The following is a 13,882-nucleotide window of genomic DNA, read 5'->3' on the forward strand; positions in this document are numbered from 1 at the left end:
TTCCCCTCTTACTTTAAAAGCGCCGCTCGCCCAAAATGAATGAATCTTTTCTTTGTTGCTCACGTGCGACGTTGAACTTGCGTGTTAATTTTGAAGCTCCTCTTCCGTTTGCAAATCGCTTTGTAATAAGAAATGTAGAAAGTGGTTGGTAACCGTGATTCTTTGCATTTGTTCATTTGTCTGAACCGTACCTACAGTTACTTACCCATTTATACAGCTGGGTCATTTTACTGGAGTAATTCATGGTAAGTACCTTGCTCAAGGATACTACAGCTGGAAGTGAGATTCGAACCTGCGACCTTTAGGTCCAAAGGCAGCAGCTCTAATCGCTACAGTACCAGCTTACCCTCACTGAGAGCGCATTCGAAGCGTTACGCCGCTCTTTTACCCCTCGCGCCCGTGATGGCGTGCTTTGATGAAAGCCCAAACGCGCGTTGGCCATGTGATGTGGATTTCGGCGATGCTGTGTGTGTCTCTCTCCACAGCCCTTCACACACATTTGTCAGGAGTAGCACTTTGTGTCGGACAGAGTCTCCAGTGGTTGCTTGGCATCCCGATGATGAGTTTTCATAGTATTTCTGCATACGAGTTTGTCCACCTTCTCGATGTGTGGAAAAGACGAAACGTTCGGTGCCGCGCAGATCTCGAAACCTGCTAGCTGCTTTCATACGTTTGTTCGGCATTTACAGCCGAAATGCTGCATTTGTTTGTTTCGCACTAAATATACAGTATGTGTCCGGGGTGGGAACGGATGTTTTTTCCCAGCGGTCGCATTTACTTTTCCTGTCAGTTGATCGAGGGCTATAGTCGACCGCCCTGTTGTATAGCATAAGTTTGCGTATGCTCCTCCTCCACCGCGAGTGACACTTAGCCCCCCGGGGGTCTTCACACGGCCCCGACCCGACGCCCTCGGGAGACCCCTCCTTTGCCGACACTAACGCGCAACGGCGCCCTCTCTTCTCTTCCAGATGACCGAGGGCCGGCGATGTCAGGTACACCTCCTTGACGACAGGAAGCTAGAGCTGCTGGTGCAGGTAAGTGAGCTCAAGCCTCCCTGCTTTAAAAATGAAATGAGGGGGCTGTGCTGGGGGCGGGGGGTGAGTTGGAGACAGCGCTCCTGGACCACGTCGTCTTCCTGCTGAGCGCAGAAGGTGAGGATTTTCATTGGCGCTCAATACTGCTCGGTAGGTGCTGCGCCTGCCCTTTCCCAATCTATCTCATTGTGAAGAGGCAGCGGAGCGTACAAGTGGGCCAAATTCTGGAGCCTCCCTGCACCACTGTGCTTCTGTAGCAGCCTGTAAGGGGGGTTGGGGTTGGGGTTGGGGTTGGGGTTCCTAGTGCTCCTCTGAGAGGTGATTAACGTGGTGCAGCCTTGGGTGTGGGGGGAGGGGTTGGCTCTGGGCTAAACTGTGTTTATATCCACCTGATCCCAATTCTGCTCAAGTGCTGCCCCTCCCCCTCCCCCAGCCCAGTGTCTCTCCATCACAGCACACTTCCTGTAGGTCACGTCACCGTCTCGAAGCCCCCGACAGCCTGCCCGCCATATAAGGAAGCTCCGTCAAAATCGCTCAGCGTCTCGGTCGCGGAGAAACGCGCAGCGTGATGTACGGCGAAGCTGGAACCGGCGGCGATCTGTCCGAGTCCTCCGTTTCTCGACGGGTTTGACGAACGCTGCTCTTGACAGATTAGAGGAGTGTGAGGTGGAGCTGTGTGGGCGCCGGGCTTCCTCTCGTCATGTCGTTTTCGACACGAAGCCTGGAAGGAGTAACGTTCAGTTGTTCGTTCTTTACAAAGGCGCGTTCCTTGTTGGGAGGAAGGCCCCCCGTAACCCTTTCTCCTCTCGTACTGGTGCAATAAAGCAGAGCCTGCTCCCTCTCTTTGTTCAGCTCCCAAGAAAAGACCTCTCCAGTTTCTCTTGGTGTTTCTTGCCCAAAGGGGCTTCATTCAAAAGTCATAAAAAAAAAAAAGGCGCTTTATTTACCTTTTCTTGGTTTCTTGGACTGCAGATGGCGGTACCCACGTGAGCAGAGCCCATTTACTCTGGTGAAAAGGTTACTTTGCCACTCAAAAAACGAACTCAGTTTTGCGTTGAACATTTTATGCTCATACATGAAGTGATGAGAACCTGAGCAGCGTGGGCACCGCTTCCTAAGTGTGACTCGACGCTCTAGGGAACTTTGGAGAAGAGTGTGAGCTGAATTAAGAAGTAATAATAATTTTGGTCTTTAACGTGTCTCCCTCTCTCGTAATCGTCTCGTAGAGTTTAGCTCTTCTCTCGTTATTCTTCCTTTACGACTTAATCCCTCTTGATTTATTTCAAACCCTTTACTGTGTTTACTGTCTATTCCAGTGTTAATTAGGGCCACTGATTGTGAGGGGAGTGGGGGCGCGGTGGCACAGTGGGTTGGACCGGGTCCTGCTCTCCTGTGGGTCTGTGGTTCGAGTCCTGCTTGGGGTGCCTTGTGACGGACTGGCGTCCCGTCCTGGGTGTGTCCCCTCCCCCTCCGGCCTTGCGTCCTGTGTTGCCGGGTTAGGCTCCGGCTCCCCGCAACCTCGTGTGGGACAAGCGGTTTCAGACTGTGTGTGAGATTATGAGGGGTTCTTGGTAGGATTACAGATTTGGATAATTTTGATCATGGGTGCTTTTTGGTGTATTTCACCTTGTATTTTGCTGCTGTAAGATTAATTTGGGTAGGCAATGTATAATTTTAGCCAATTTCTGCATGTTTAGTGTCCGATCAATATGGACCAGTACTGAAAGTCACTGTGGGCAAATGTCAAGTGTATGTTAAATAGATGTAAATGTTGTATAAATCCAACAGATTACATTCATTCATTAGCAGATGTGTTTGTCCAATGTGACGTACAACTCGGAGCAAACAAAAGTCCGTTTCACAGCAGCTAATGAGCCCAGTTATTGTTATTAAGTGTTCGCATATGGAATTGGTAACACATGATGATTTGCTAGTTTATGGACCTGTTAGGATGAAAGTGGACCGAAAAGATGTGTTTCGAGATCCTTCTTAAATGCTGGAAGGGACCGAACACAATGTCCTTGATACGGCGTGCTGAGTACACTTTTCAGACTTTAATTCCTATGGTTTGTGAACAGGTGTACGGTCTTTTCAGCATTTGACGCACTGAATGTGTGCAGGTAGTTTACCTGTCGTTACGGCAACCCCCAGTAGTGCCTGCTGTGAGAAACAGGACGGCGAAACATTCTCCTCTGTGGTCTGCAGGACAGTGCGGTTGTTCACACGGCTCCAGCTCCGGAACGAAGCCTGCCGAGGTGGTAACGGTTGGGAGACGCCGTCTGCAGATGCAGCGCTTTGTCCTGGTAATGTTGTAGGTTGTTGGGTCGCTTTTTCTTTTCCTCTTCTGTTTATGCATGATATTTATAGTTACCGTGTGTTTTGCAGAGGATGCAGCCGAAACTGCTGCGATCTGATTGCGCAGAATTCTCCTTGACCTTTGATTTGTGGGGGAACCTTCAGGAGTAACAAACTAGCAAATACATGAAACTTTTAATCGGTTGTCGTAGCCATTTGTGTGTGTTATTGCGTGCGTTATTGCGTGCTGTCTGTATACACACACACACACACACATTTTCAGAACCGCTCGTCCCACATGGGGTCACGGGGAACCGGAGCCTACCCGGTAACACAGGGCGTAAGGCCAGAGAGGGAGGGGACACACCCAGGACGGGACGCCAGTCCGCCGCAAGGCACCCCAAGCGGGACTCGAACCCCAGACCCACCGGAGAGCAGGACTGTGGTCCAACCCACTGCGCCATCGCGCCCCCTTGTCTGTATACATAATTGTCAGATGTTCTTCATGTTCTCTGTTGTATTATCACCGGTCTTTTTTTCCCCCCAAAAGATCCATATTAATATAGCTACATGTGGCTTTGAAAGCTTGTCCTGTTGATCGTGCTTTAGCGCTGTAAGGCTGAGCCAGTTCTTCTTTAAAGGGCACTTTACATTTGTCTGACACTTCACTCCAAAGCAACTTACGACGTTAATCTGTTTACAATTATTGACCTATTTATGCTGGGTCATTTTTACTGGAGCCAACCTGACTCGAGGGTACTATAGCTGGAGGTGGGATTCGAAGCTGAAACATTTGGGTCCAAAGGCAGCAGATCTAAGCACCGCGCTACTAGCTGTCCACTTCAGCCTGGATGGCTGCTGTGCAGAGGAGGGAGAAGGCGAGGGGCTCCGTTTTGGTGAGAATCTCCCTTTATGCCAAATGAGTAATTTGAGCACTTCTTTGGTGCTTTCGTTGGTTTATCGCTCTTACCCGCAGTCTTTCTCCACATCAGTTGACTGTGTGACCTGCATGGTACGTGTAACCGCATGTGCTACTCCTGCTGCCCAGTACCAGTGTAATTCGGGGGGGGTCTTGTCTTCGCAGCATTCTCTGTAACGTTGATCTCGACCAGGACTATTTAATTCGTCGTCCTTGAGCAATGAGCCCAGGACATTTTTCTTACAGTTGGGCAGCTGACCCTCTGATTTAACTTATGGTCTTGATTAAAGCCACTTAACTCTGTTTCTTAGTCTTTAATGGTGTAAGAAGAGGTGGAAAAACTGCTGGACTTGGTCCTGCAGGACCATGGAGTGAATAGTCCTGATCCAGGTCATTAAGTCTAATAGATACTAAAGTGCTGAACTCATGAATGTCGAGGCAGAGAGAGTGAAGGACGCTCTTCTGGTCCCTGAAGGCTGCAGATTCACCGCCACGGGGGCAGGTCGCACCCCCCCCATCTCATCTGGTCCCTGTGGAGCTGGACGTTGTTGATGCCCTTTTTGGCTACCTGCGCAGAGAGGACATTCCTGCTTATTTCCAATAATTTGCATTTATTCATTCAGCAGATGCTTTTCTCCAAAACGACGTGCAGGTTGGGGAAAACGAAAGTGCATAACATGAAGATGCAGTTCCCTAGGTGGTCGGTTTGTCTCATTCACCAGTAACACTTACATTTACTAATTTAGCAGACGCTTTTCTCCAAAGCGACGTACATCTCAGAGAAAATGCAATTTGTGCATTACATTAGGAGAAAGAGACTCATAGTTGCATACATGTGATTCTTAAGTTAATTTGTTTCTTTCCACCATATGAACCAATGTTCATCACACGAGTAGCTGCGTAAAACGCAGAATAGACGATTCCTCATCACAATTTTTCTTTTTATTTTTTTTGAGATACACGAACATTTACGTACAATGCAGGAGTAGCAGCTGTGTAAAGGCTTATCCGAATATAATCATAACGTTATGGTGCAGGAACATTTGCACCTTACATGAACTTAAGAGATCGTAGGCGAAGTGAGTCTGGAAGAGGTGTTTTCAGACCCTTTTGACATGTGGACAGAGTTCCAGCAAGAAGGAAATTTAAAGCAGCAGACAGCGAAATGGCTTTTCTGCCTGCCTTTACCTCATGCTGGTGGTCACAGAAACCTGCTGCCAGGATTTTGATGTGAAAAACAGTGGAGGTTCAAGACTGATGAACAGCTGGTGTGAAAAACGTCTCGCCCCAATAATGCCAACAGGAGCAAGGAGCTGCTGCAGCTCAGCGTTACTCACAGTGACTGTTGTAACGTGGCACCTTGTCTTCAGTTACAGCACATTACTGACAAGTACCTTTCTTTTAATGTACTTCCTGGCAAAGGCTGCGCATTTTGAATTCTCGAAGTTCAAGGTGTCCCTTGCAGCTACTGGGGGAACCCAATACGCACTCAAGTCCACTAGCGGTGTGAAAGACCACGGCCGGCACCGTAGCAGCAATTTGTGAGAGGAAGTCAAGTGACGATGGCCCACCAAGGGGCACGATGGAACCGAATGTGGATTTGCGGTGGGGATATTTATTTGTGTGAGCCTGTGTAAAAATGTGCCGTTTGACCCAGCAATGGGCACATCCTCCCCCCTGGCCAGTTTTTCCTTTTAAGTAGATTTCTTGAGAATGAACTGACCTTTATGCGAGCTCTGCATTTCTTTCTTTCAGATGGTAAAAAAGGAAGAGCTCTCCTGAGGACATCCTGTAGATTACAGCCACATCCGGCCTTCGCCTTTCCATGTTTTACCGTTTGTTTAGTACTGTACTCTCACTTCATTTTACTCCTGTCTTATATGTCGCTATGGAGACAAGTGTCTTGTCAAAGGGATAAACGTAAAAGGAAATGTAGCAATGCCAGTATGTGTCTAGGCCAGGTTGACGCAAGAAATTTGGATGCACAAAATATTGGCGTCTGGCTGCCTTGCTGAGATTCGGAAGGAAGAGAAATGATGAAGAGCTGCTCAGGTTGTGTTGCTGAGTCTCAGCCAGAGATGCAGTGCATCAGCCCCACAGTCCCATCTCCTGTTACTTCCCTCCTCCATCAGATCCAATTTCACATAACAAGCATTAACCTGCCAGGCTGCATTTGCTCTGAATTGATTGGCTCCATTACCTGCAGAGGAGCATTTTCTCATACATTTTCATCCTATGAATGAGAAATTTTTTTTTTTTTTTTTTTCTCCCCCCAAAGAATATTGCAAACGGACAAATGTGATAGAAAGGTTAACGGCAAGTGAAGTGCATTTTACTGGTGAGTGACATCCACATTGACTGCCCCTGCATGGATGTGGGGGTGCGGTGACTTTGTGGAGGGTGGTGGCGTGGAGCTCAGATGCAGTTCTTCACATTTTTCATTCTCCTCTGTGCCGCAAAGCAGATATTCTGCTTCCTGCCACAGCGAACTGCCCTCTGGGTCATCTTACCAGAGAGCCCCGCATCGTCTGACGTTCCTCTTCGGGCCTGAAGTCCAGCTCGTTCCGGAAGCTTCAGGATGGGGTTCCCAGGGCAGCTCACAAGCATGCGGAGTTTGGCAGGGTTTCCTCTGAGTCAACAGCAGGATGTGAAATGGGGCATTGCAGAGGATCTGTGGATGTGTCTTTAAAGAGGCCGAATGCAGCGATCCTCCATCAGATGTTTGTGAAGAGAACCTCTATTCTTACTGGTTACCTGCCATGGCCTCCATGAAGCAGCTACTTAAGAAGGACATTTTAGAAGATTCCACAGCTTTTCGTCTCCTTTCCAGAAACGGAAAATAAGTGACCTAGGAGATGAGTGTCCTAGAGATGAGGGTGTCAGAGTCAGCTACACTCAATACTTTGTAGGTTTATTTGGTTTGTGGGTTGAGCTCTTAATGACTCTTGATCCCTGCTTTACCTGACTGGGTCTACTTGCACACCCTGCGACTGTCAGAAGGTATGTGGTGTGGTACACCCGTGGTAACCGTCCTCACACTGACACGCTGGTGAGAGCAGGAAACAAAGATAATCACTCCAGATTGCAGCGAGGACAGTGTGACTCCCGCCACTAAAATACAGCATTTGGATTTAATACGAGCAGCAGCTGTTAGAATATGAGTCTGCAGGTATGTCTGCTGTGTGCTGCAGCTTTCCACCAAGCATCTCCATGGAGGGCATCTGTGTTCACGTTGGTGCTGCGTTGCAGGAATGAAACCACCCACCCTTGATTAACGGACGCCGAAAGCCCCCCGCTGCAGCGTGGAGGTCCAGCAATATTAATACTGATCATCGCTGACCCGCCAGTTAACGCAGGGTCCCTCGTTGCGCACCCTCCTGCGCAGCATTATTAAATCTCTGCCTCCCGCAGGCCAGACGCACCCTCGTGGCGCTGACTTTGCGTGGATGTGTGCGTGATGTTCTCGTCAATAGCAATTTGTTAAGTACAGGCAGGCTACTGTATGAGCTGAAAAGATGGCAGTTTCATAGGAGCGGCACCTGCATCAATGTAATTTATGAGCTGCCAACGTTAAGCGCATTTTAATGGGGTTTACTTTTGGGTGCTGCCGGCATTGGGGGGGGGCACTGTTGGAACAGCCATTTACAAGTGGCAGCTGCTGCAAGCCACATGGGTATGTGTGTGGGGATGAAGTCTGAAGTGGGTCTCGCTGCTCCTGAGGCTACTGGGGAAGGACACGAGCTGCAGCATTTAATGTTCATGGCACTGTAGTAATCTGAAGGCATTAGGACTCACTGCTCAGTCTTTGTGTCACAGAGGTTGCAGGCTCTGCTCTCCAGGAAGGATCGCGGTCGTGAGCTGCCGACGTGAGCGTGAAACCAGTCAAGATGCCAGTTGACTGTCACTGTGCCCCAGATGTCAAACTGCATGTGATCTTTGCACAAGGGGTCTGGCCATCGCCAAGTCATGGAAGAAATGGGTCATTGAAATTTTTTCTTATTTTTTTCTTAAATTACTTTTGTTCTAGCTGCAGGGGGATGCGGTGGCGCAGCAGGTTTGGCCTGTGCCTGCTCTCTGGTGGGTCTGGGGTTCGACTCCCGTTTGGAGTGCCTTATGATGGACTGGCGTCCCATCCTGGGTGTGTCCCCTCTCCCTCCAGCCTTGCACCCTGTGTTGCCGGGTTAGGATCCGGTTCGCTGCGACTCAGCTTCAGTCAGAGTGTGTGTGTGTGTGTGTGTGTGTGTGTGTGTGTGTGTGTGTGTGTGTGTGTGTGTGTGTGTGTGTGTGTGTGTGTGTGTTTTCTAGCTGCCTTCCAGGTCAGGGTGATGGATAGTTGCAGTCGAAGGACTCTGCTTTCTTACCGCGTCTGAACGAAGCGCAGACCGCACCTCATCGTGCAACCTGAGGACCCATCCACATCTGGAGTCCCACAGTTCCCTGGACAAATAGAACATAATCAACGTCTAAAGCTGCATTTATAGAGGAGGACATTACACCATTAAAGTGTCCGGGCTGCTGCCGACCAAAGGGAACAGTGCAGCTGAGGAAACGGGACTTCACTGAAACTGAGCGTTCCCACCTCCCCGTGGTGGATTTTGAGAGAATGGAAGCATAGATTGAGAAGGAACTTGGTTTGTTGCGGAACTGGACATTTGCTAATCAGTTGTTAGAGTTACTACGGTGAGAATGGAGAGTAAGCAACAAAGACACATTAGGAGATGAACCAGAAAAGAAGTCTCTATTAAGCTGAGGCTTATGCTCTCTTTCTGAAGGGATGGTAAGGAAGGTTTGTCTCCACAATGTTCTGATTAGTGCAGCATTTGCTTGCCTGACTTCAGGCTCCGTTCACCCAGCATGCACTGCAGGCTTCCCTCCTCTGCCTCTGGAAGGGAAGCGAATGTTTAATTGTACATTGCTCTGCATCTGGGGCTATTTTGGGAAGGTCTGGGCAGAACATGTCCGTCTAATGATTGTTGTTGCTTTGCCTTGCAGTTAATTGGAAACGGGCAGAGCTGAAGAAAAATAGTAATTAGAACATTTTGTCATTGAGTTTCATGTGGCGCAAAGGCAAGACCCCTGGGGGCAGGTCACCCCTGGCATCATGCCTGTCAGACCTAATGATACCTCGTGATCCTGGAACGTTCTGGGATTGTCCTTTCCCCTGCTGTGTTTACATCCCTGATTATACCCTGAGGAAAACCTCATCTCGACCGCTTTGCTATCAGCAGACGTGTCCCCGGCGAGCTGTCTGCCTCACATGTCGATGGGTGACCATGGAACGTGTGCTCAGGTCTGCGATCAGATCCTTCAAAACACAAGGTGTTCTGCTCACAGTGCTTTGCCAGCAAAGTGTTTCCAAACGCCCTCAACTGTGCACGTCTGGCCAGGCCAGCAGGTTCATACATATTTCATACGCTCCTCCGCATAAATGTTTTCTCGTGCTGTTTCCGTGTCCAGAGAGCACACCTTGACGTGAGCTTTGAATGCTGGAAAAGGCAGGGATGTTTGGGGGAACCGTGAGGACGTTTTAGTTCGACAGTAATAGACGAGCGGCTGCAGACCCTCCCCCGGCAACTAGCTGCTGAGTCACTGCAGTGAATCAATACCCATCGGAGTGCTCATGCTCTCTGCGCCTCCTGTCTAGAACATCGGAAGCGCATGCGTGCTCTGCCTCCTCGAGCGCCGATGGAAATGGCCCTGTTCATCTGACCCTCAGCGCAGGCTAACGTCCGTCTCTTTCACCCTATAGCCCAAACTGATGGCAAAAGATCTCCTGGACCTGGTGGCCTCCCACTTCAACTTGAAGGAGAAGGAGTATTTTGGAATATCGTACACAGATGAAACGTGAGTACTTGGCATGTGGCACACAGCGTTGAAGTTAAGCTTGTGTGAAAGCGTACGGAGGACCCAGCAAAGTGTGTGTGTCTGTGTGCACTGGGGGTAGGGGGCAGCTGAGAAGAAAATGTGTCCCTCAAGGACTTAATACCCATTAGTACCCAGTTGTGAATGTAAATTGTGTTTCACTGTTTTCCAGGGGCCACTTCAGCTGGCTGCAGCTGGACCGCCGGGTACTGGAGCACGAGTTTCCCAAGAAGTCAGGACCTGTGGTTTTGTTCTTCTGCGTCAGGTGGGTACTCGGCGGTCCACATCAGAGCCCTGGCCGCTCTCACAGAGAAGCCCAGTGAGCCTGCTGGGGCGCTGAGCAGCACCCTCTTGTCACCGTAGAAGACGAGCATTGTCAGCTCCGATGCGTGTGTGTTGTGTGTGTGTTGTGTGTTGTGTGTGAGAGAGAGATGTATGATGTGCTCCGGGGATAGAGGCCACTCGTGCATCCTTCAACCGCGGAGCCCAAAGCGGTAGAGCGAGGTAATCAGACACCCTCACCTGCAGTACATTTGTCTGACTGAGTGCTGTTTCATTATGCATGCAAGATAAATCCAAAGAAATACTGTGGTTCAGCCTTGGAGGAGACGCACCGTGCAAGAAATATAAATTAGCCTGTGTGGAGAACGGGTTCGATAAGGACTTGGTTGCATTTATGAATGCATGAGATGGGATGGGGAAACGATCACTTCAGCCTGTATCTCTGAAACACCGTCCCATGTGTGGGATTTTGCTTTTAGCCCCAGAGATTTTCCACGAAGAAGAGATTTGAAAACAGTGAGAAATCACTAAGTATTTGAAGCAACCATGGGGCGTGTCTTCCATCTCCAAACCAGCGTTCTTCACACTCTGGGTTCTCGGCCTGGATCCTCACACCACTAAGTGGAGGCTGATGCTGAGTGTCCATCCACCGCTCACTGGCCCTGGATGCAAAGCTGGAGTAGCAACACTCATTATAGCATAGTGACATCACGGTGATGGACCATGGTAAAATATTAAATGTCGCATAAAATGTTCTGGGCAAGAGCTTGGATTTACTAACTGGCGCACACACACACACACACACACATGTGCTGTTCTCTGCTTATCTTTCTCTATTGAAATGAGACACTGCTTATCGAATGTGGCACTTTCTGCCTGAATTCGACACTCAGCACATACTCAACATACAGTTCCTTTAACGGCAAGAGGGAGAAAAAATCCCTAGTTTTTTGATGCAGTGTCTGGCTTATGGTTTTCTTAACAAAAACACTGTGCAGTTTGGAGATAATTCCTGCATCCTGTTCATGGATGGTGCCAAGCAGCACGGTGTATTCAGTGGGAGGAGCCTGTCACCGTGGAAACGGCCCAAAACAACGTGAGAGATAAGAGATGCTCAGCACCCTGATAACGAAGCAGATGCCGCACCATCGGTTCGGTTTGCTAATTGAGGCAAATTAACAGGTCAATTAGAAGAGGCGGGTGTATCAGCACCTGTGAAATTGCTTTGACACTGGGGTTAAATTCCCTGCGAGCCCCCCCGTCCAACAGGCTGCTGTGGCTTCCATTAATCTTTGATGTAGACAAGCATGTTAATTATAGCAAACAGGAATGGTCTGTCCGCAGGGCTGCTTGTTTCAGCATCTTTCTCGCAAGCTTTGCGTTTCCTCTGCTTTCTCAGTTCCCGAGAAACGTCACGTGGACCTCAGCGCACAGTAGGTCTCCTTGAGGTTCACACTGCTGCGCTGCACTTGATCTGCACAGGCAACAGGCAGCTTTACGCCAGTGTGTTATGGTGTGTTGTTCCACCAAGGTCACATCTCATCTCATTGTGTCCTACAAAGTGATCCATCATGGCCTGTGGTTCCTACACAGTACCCAGTGGAACCCTTTAGCGTTGGGTCCTCATGCCTTTACTCGTAAGCCTGTTGCTCTTACGTTCGTCTTGAGATGTACACTTTAGCCAGTAATGGTATCTGTGAATCCAGAACTCTAAGGTGTTATTGGTGCTGTAACATGGATTTACACAAGTTCACATAGTAGTACGGCCTTCATGGATGCTGAGGTTCTCAGGAGACCAGTAGGGGTTCCGCTTTTGTGTATGTGTGTGAGCACAAGTAGAACTCCTGGAACATGGCGATCACATGACTCAGAAGAATGACCTCATTCAGAGGCAGGCATTGTCTCCCTTCACTTTCAATTCATAAGAAATAATTGCCGTAAATTAGATTTCCGTTTATACAGCAGAAGCTCACAAGTTATTGAATCAGAATGAGAATTTGCGGCTGCTCAGATGGCGGCGTGTGTAGCACTGCACTCTCTATCCGTCTTGCACCCAAGTATTTGTATACGCATTATTGAACATGAAGATGCACATGTGGTCTGCCGTCAAGCTGGTACATATTTCAGCTGGCAGCGTAGCGCTTAGCTCTGCTGCCTTTGGACCCAAAGGTTGCAGGTTCAAGCCTCACCTCCAGCTCTAGTATCCTTGAGCGAGGTACTTACCCTACATTGCTCCAGTAAAATTACCCAGCTGTATAAATGGGTGAATAATTCTAGGTACATTAACATTGTAAGTCACTCTGGAGAAAAAGATGTGGGAGATAATTGAATAAATGTCATGTAAATGTTATAAGACCTGTGCAGCATGCTGGTGAAAAGTTGGCTGGGGTCTGCTGTGAAACTGGACCCCCGCTTTTGTCTCGTGACCTGGTGCTTTGTGCCGACCGATCGAAGAACCGTTCCGCAAACCTCAAGTGCCACTTGAATAATTCCAGCTAATTTCTGGTTTCATCAGCTCACGTTCACTAGCAGTGCTCTGTGTTGTATGAGCTTGGCTTCGTTGGTCAACTGTGTTCTTTCACAGGGCTTCCTGACTTGACCCCCCCACTACGCTCCCTGATTGTATATTGATCGCAAGGTGCTAAATGGCCCCTGTGCATACAGAATGCACTCGTTTGGCGTTAAGGATGTCATTTAAAGCCTTGATTAAACGGTGTGTCGATATTGGGAAATCACTTTACCTTCAAGATTACACCTCAGCATTCAGCACTGGCCAATAAAACTTGACTAACCTTGGTTGGATTATTGCTTTTCCAGATCATGACTGCGGGAGGGGGGTGTTATTTTGGGTCATTTGTTCCGTGGCAGGAATTGAGGACTGCGTGGGGACAGCAAGGCGGTAGCATAGTGGGAAAGGGAATAACTTACTGGAGGAGAGTGTGAGATGCTGGGCGACATGCTGGTTTCCTTGTAAACTCTTGACTCTGCACATCTGGAGTGGTGTGACCTAGAGCAGCACTCATGTGTCTGAGGTTCTCCACCTTGTTGGACAGAGCCCTGTGGACTTATGTCCCATCCCATCCCATCGTCCTCCACACACTCAGCCAGATCTGCATGTCTGACAGTAAGGATGGAGCGGAGCGCACCTGTCCTGCCCCCATGTCCTGCCCCCATGTCCTGCCCCCATGTCCTGCTGTGCTTCTTGACGAAGTCCGCCAAGAGGACAATGAGATGTGGGCCACACTTGAGCTCAAGGTCATATTCTTGTGTGTGACGACCCCTAGTGGCTCTCATTAGTAGCCCAGGGACACTTATTGATCCTTTTATGGAAATACTCTGTGTATTTACCTTCTAAATACAGAGGTGGAACTGGAGGTGTCTGTCCTGGGATGTTTTCTCCAATATTCATTCAAGTCTAATTTATCCCTCTGTGTAACTCCACTGAGTACTATTTCTAACATGTTACATTTTAATATTTATGCCTTTCTCT

At 48.9% G+C, this 13,882-nt stretch overlaps 1 protein-coding gene across 11 annotated transcripts in view; it reads left to right on the forward strand.

Annotated features, from left to right (window-relative positions):
- The window catches only part of LOC108921135 (FERM domain-containing protein 4A-like), a 72,437-nt gene that overhangs the window by 25,221 nt on the left and 33,334 nt on the right, over positions 1-13,882 (forward strand). For all 11 annotated transcript variants that reach the window (XR_003797685.1, XM_029252036.1, XM_029252035.1 and 8 more), the window contains exons 2-4: positions 969-1,034; positions 9,998-10,092; positions 10,283-10,375. Coding sequence is in view for 10 of the 11 variants with exons in the window: in XM_029252036.1 (XP_029107869.1) it covers positions 969-1,034; positions 9,998-10,092; positions 10,283-10,375 (254 nt within the window). In the remaining variant the exon portion in view is untranslated. The remainder of the gene's footprint in view (positions 1-968; positions 1,035-9,997; positions 10,093-10,282; positions 10,376-13,882) is intronic.

The sequence above is a fragment of the Scleropages formosus genome, chromosome 5, assembly GCF_900964775.1.
Source record: "Scleropages formosus chromosome 5, fSclFor1.1, whole genome shotgun sequence".
In the NCBI taxonomy this organism is placed as follows: domain Eukaryota; kingdom Metazoa; phylum Chordata; class Actinopteri; order Osteoglossiformes; family Osteoglossidae; genus Scleropages; species Scleropages formosus.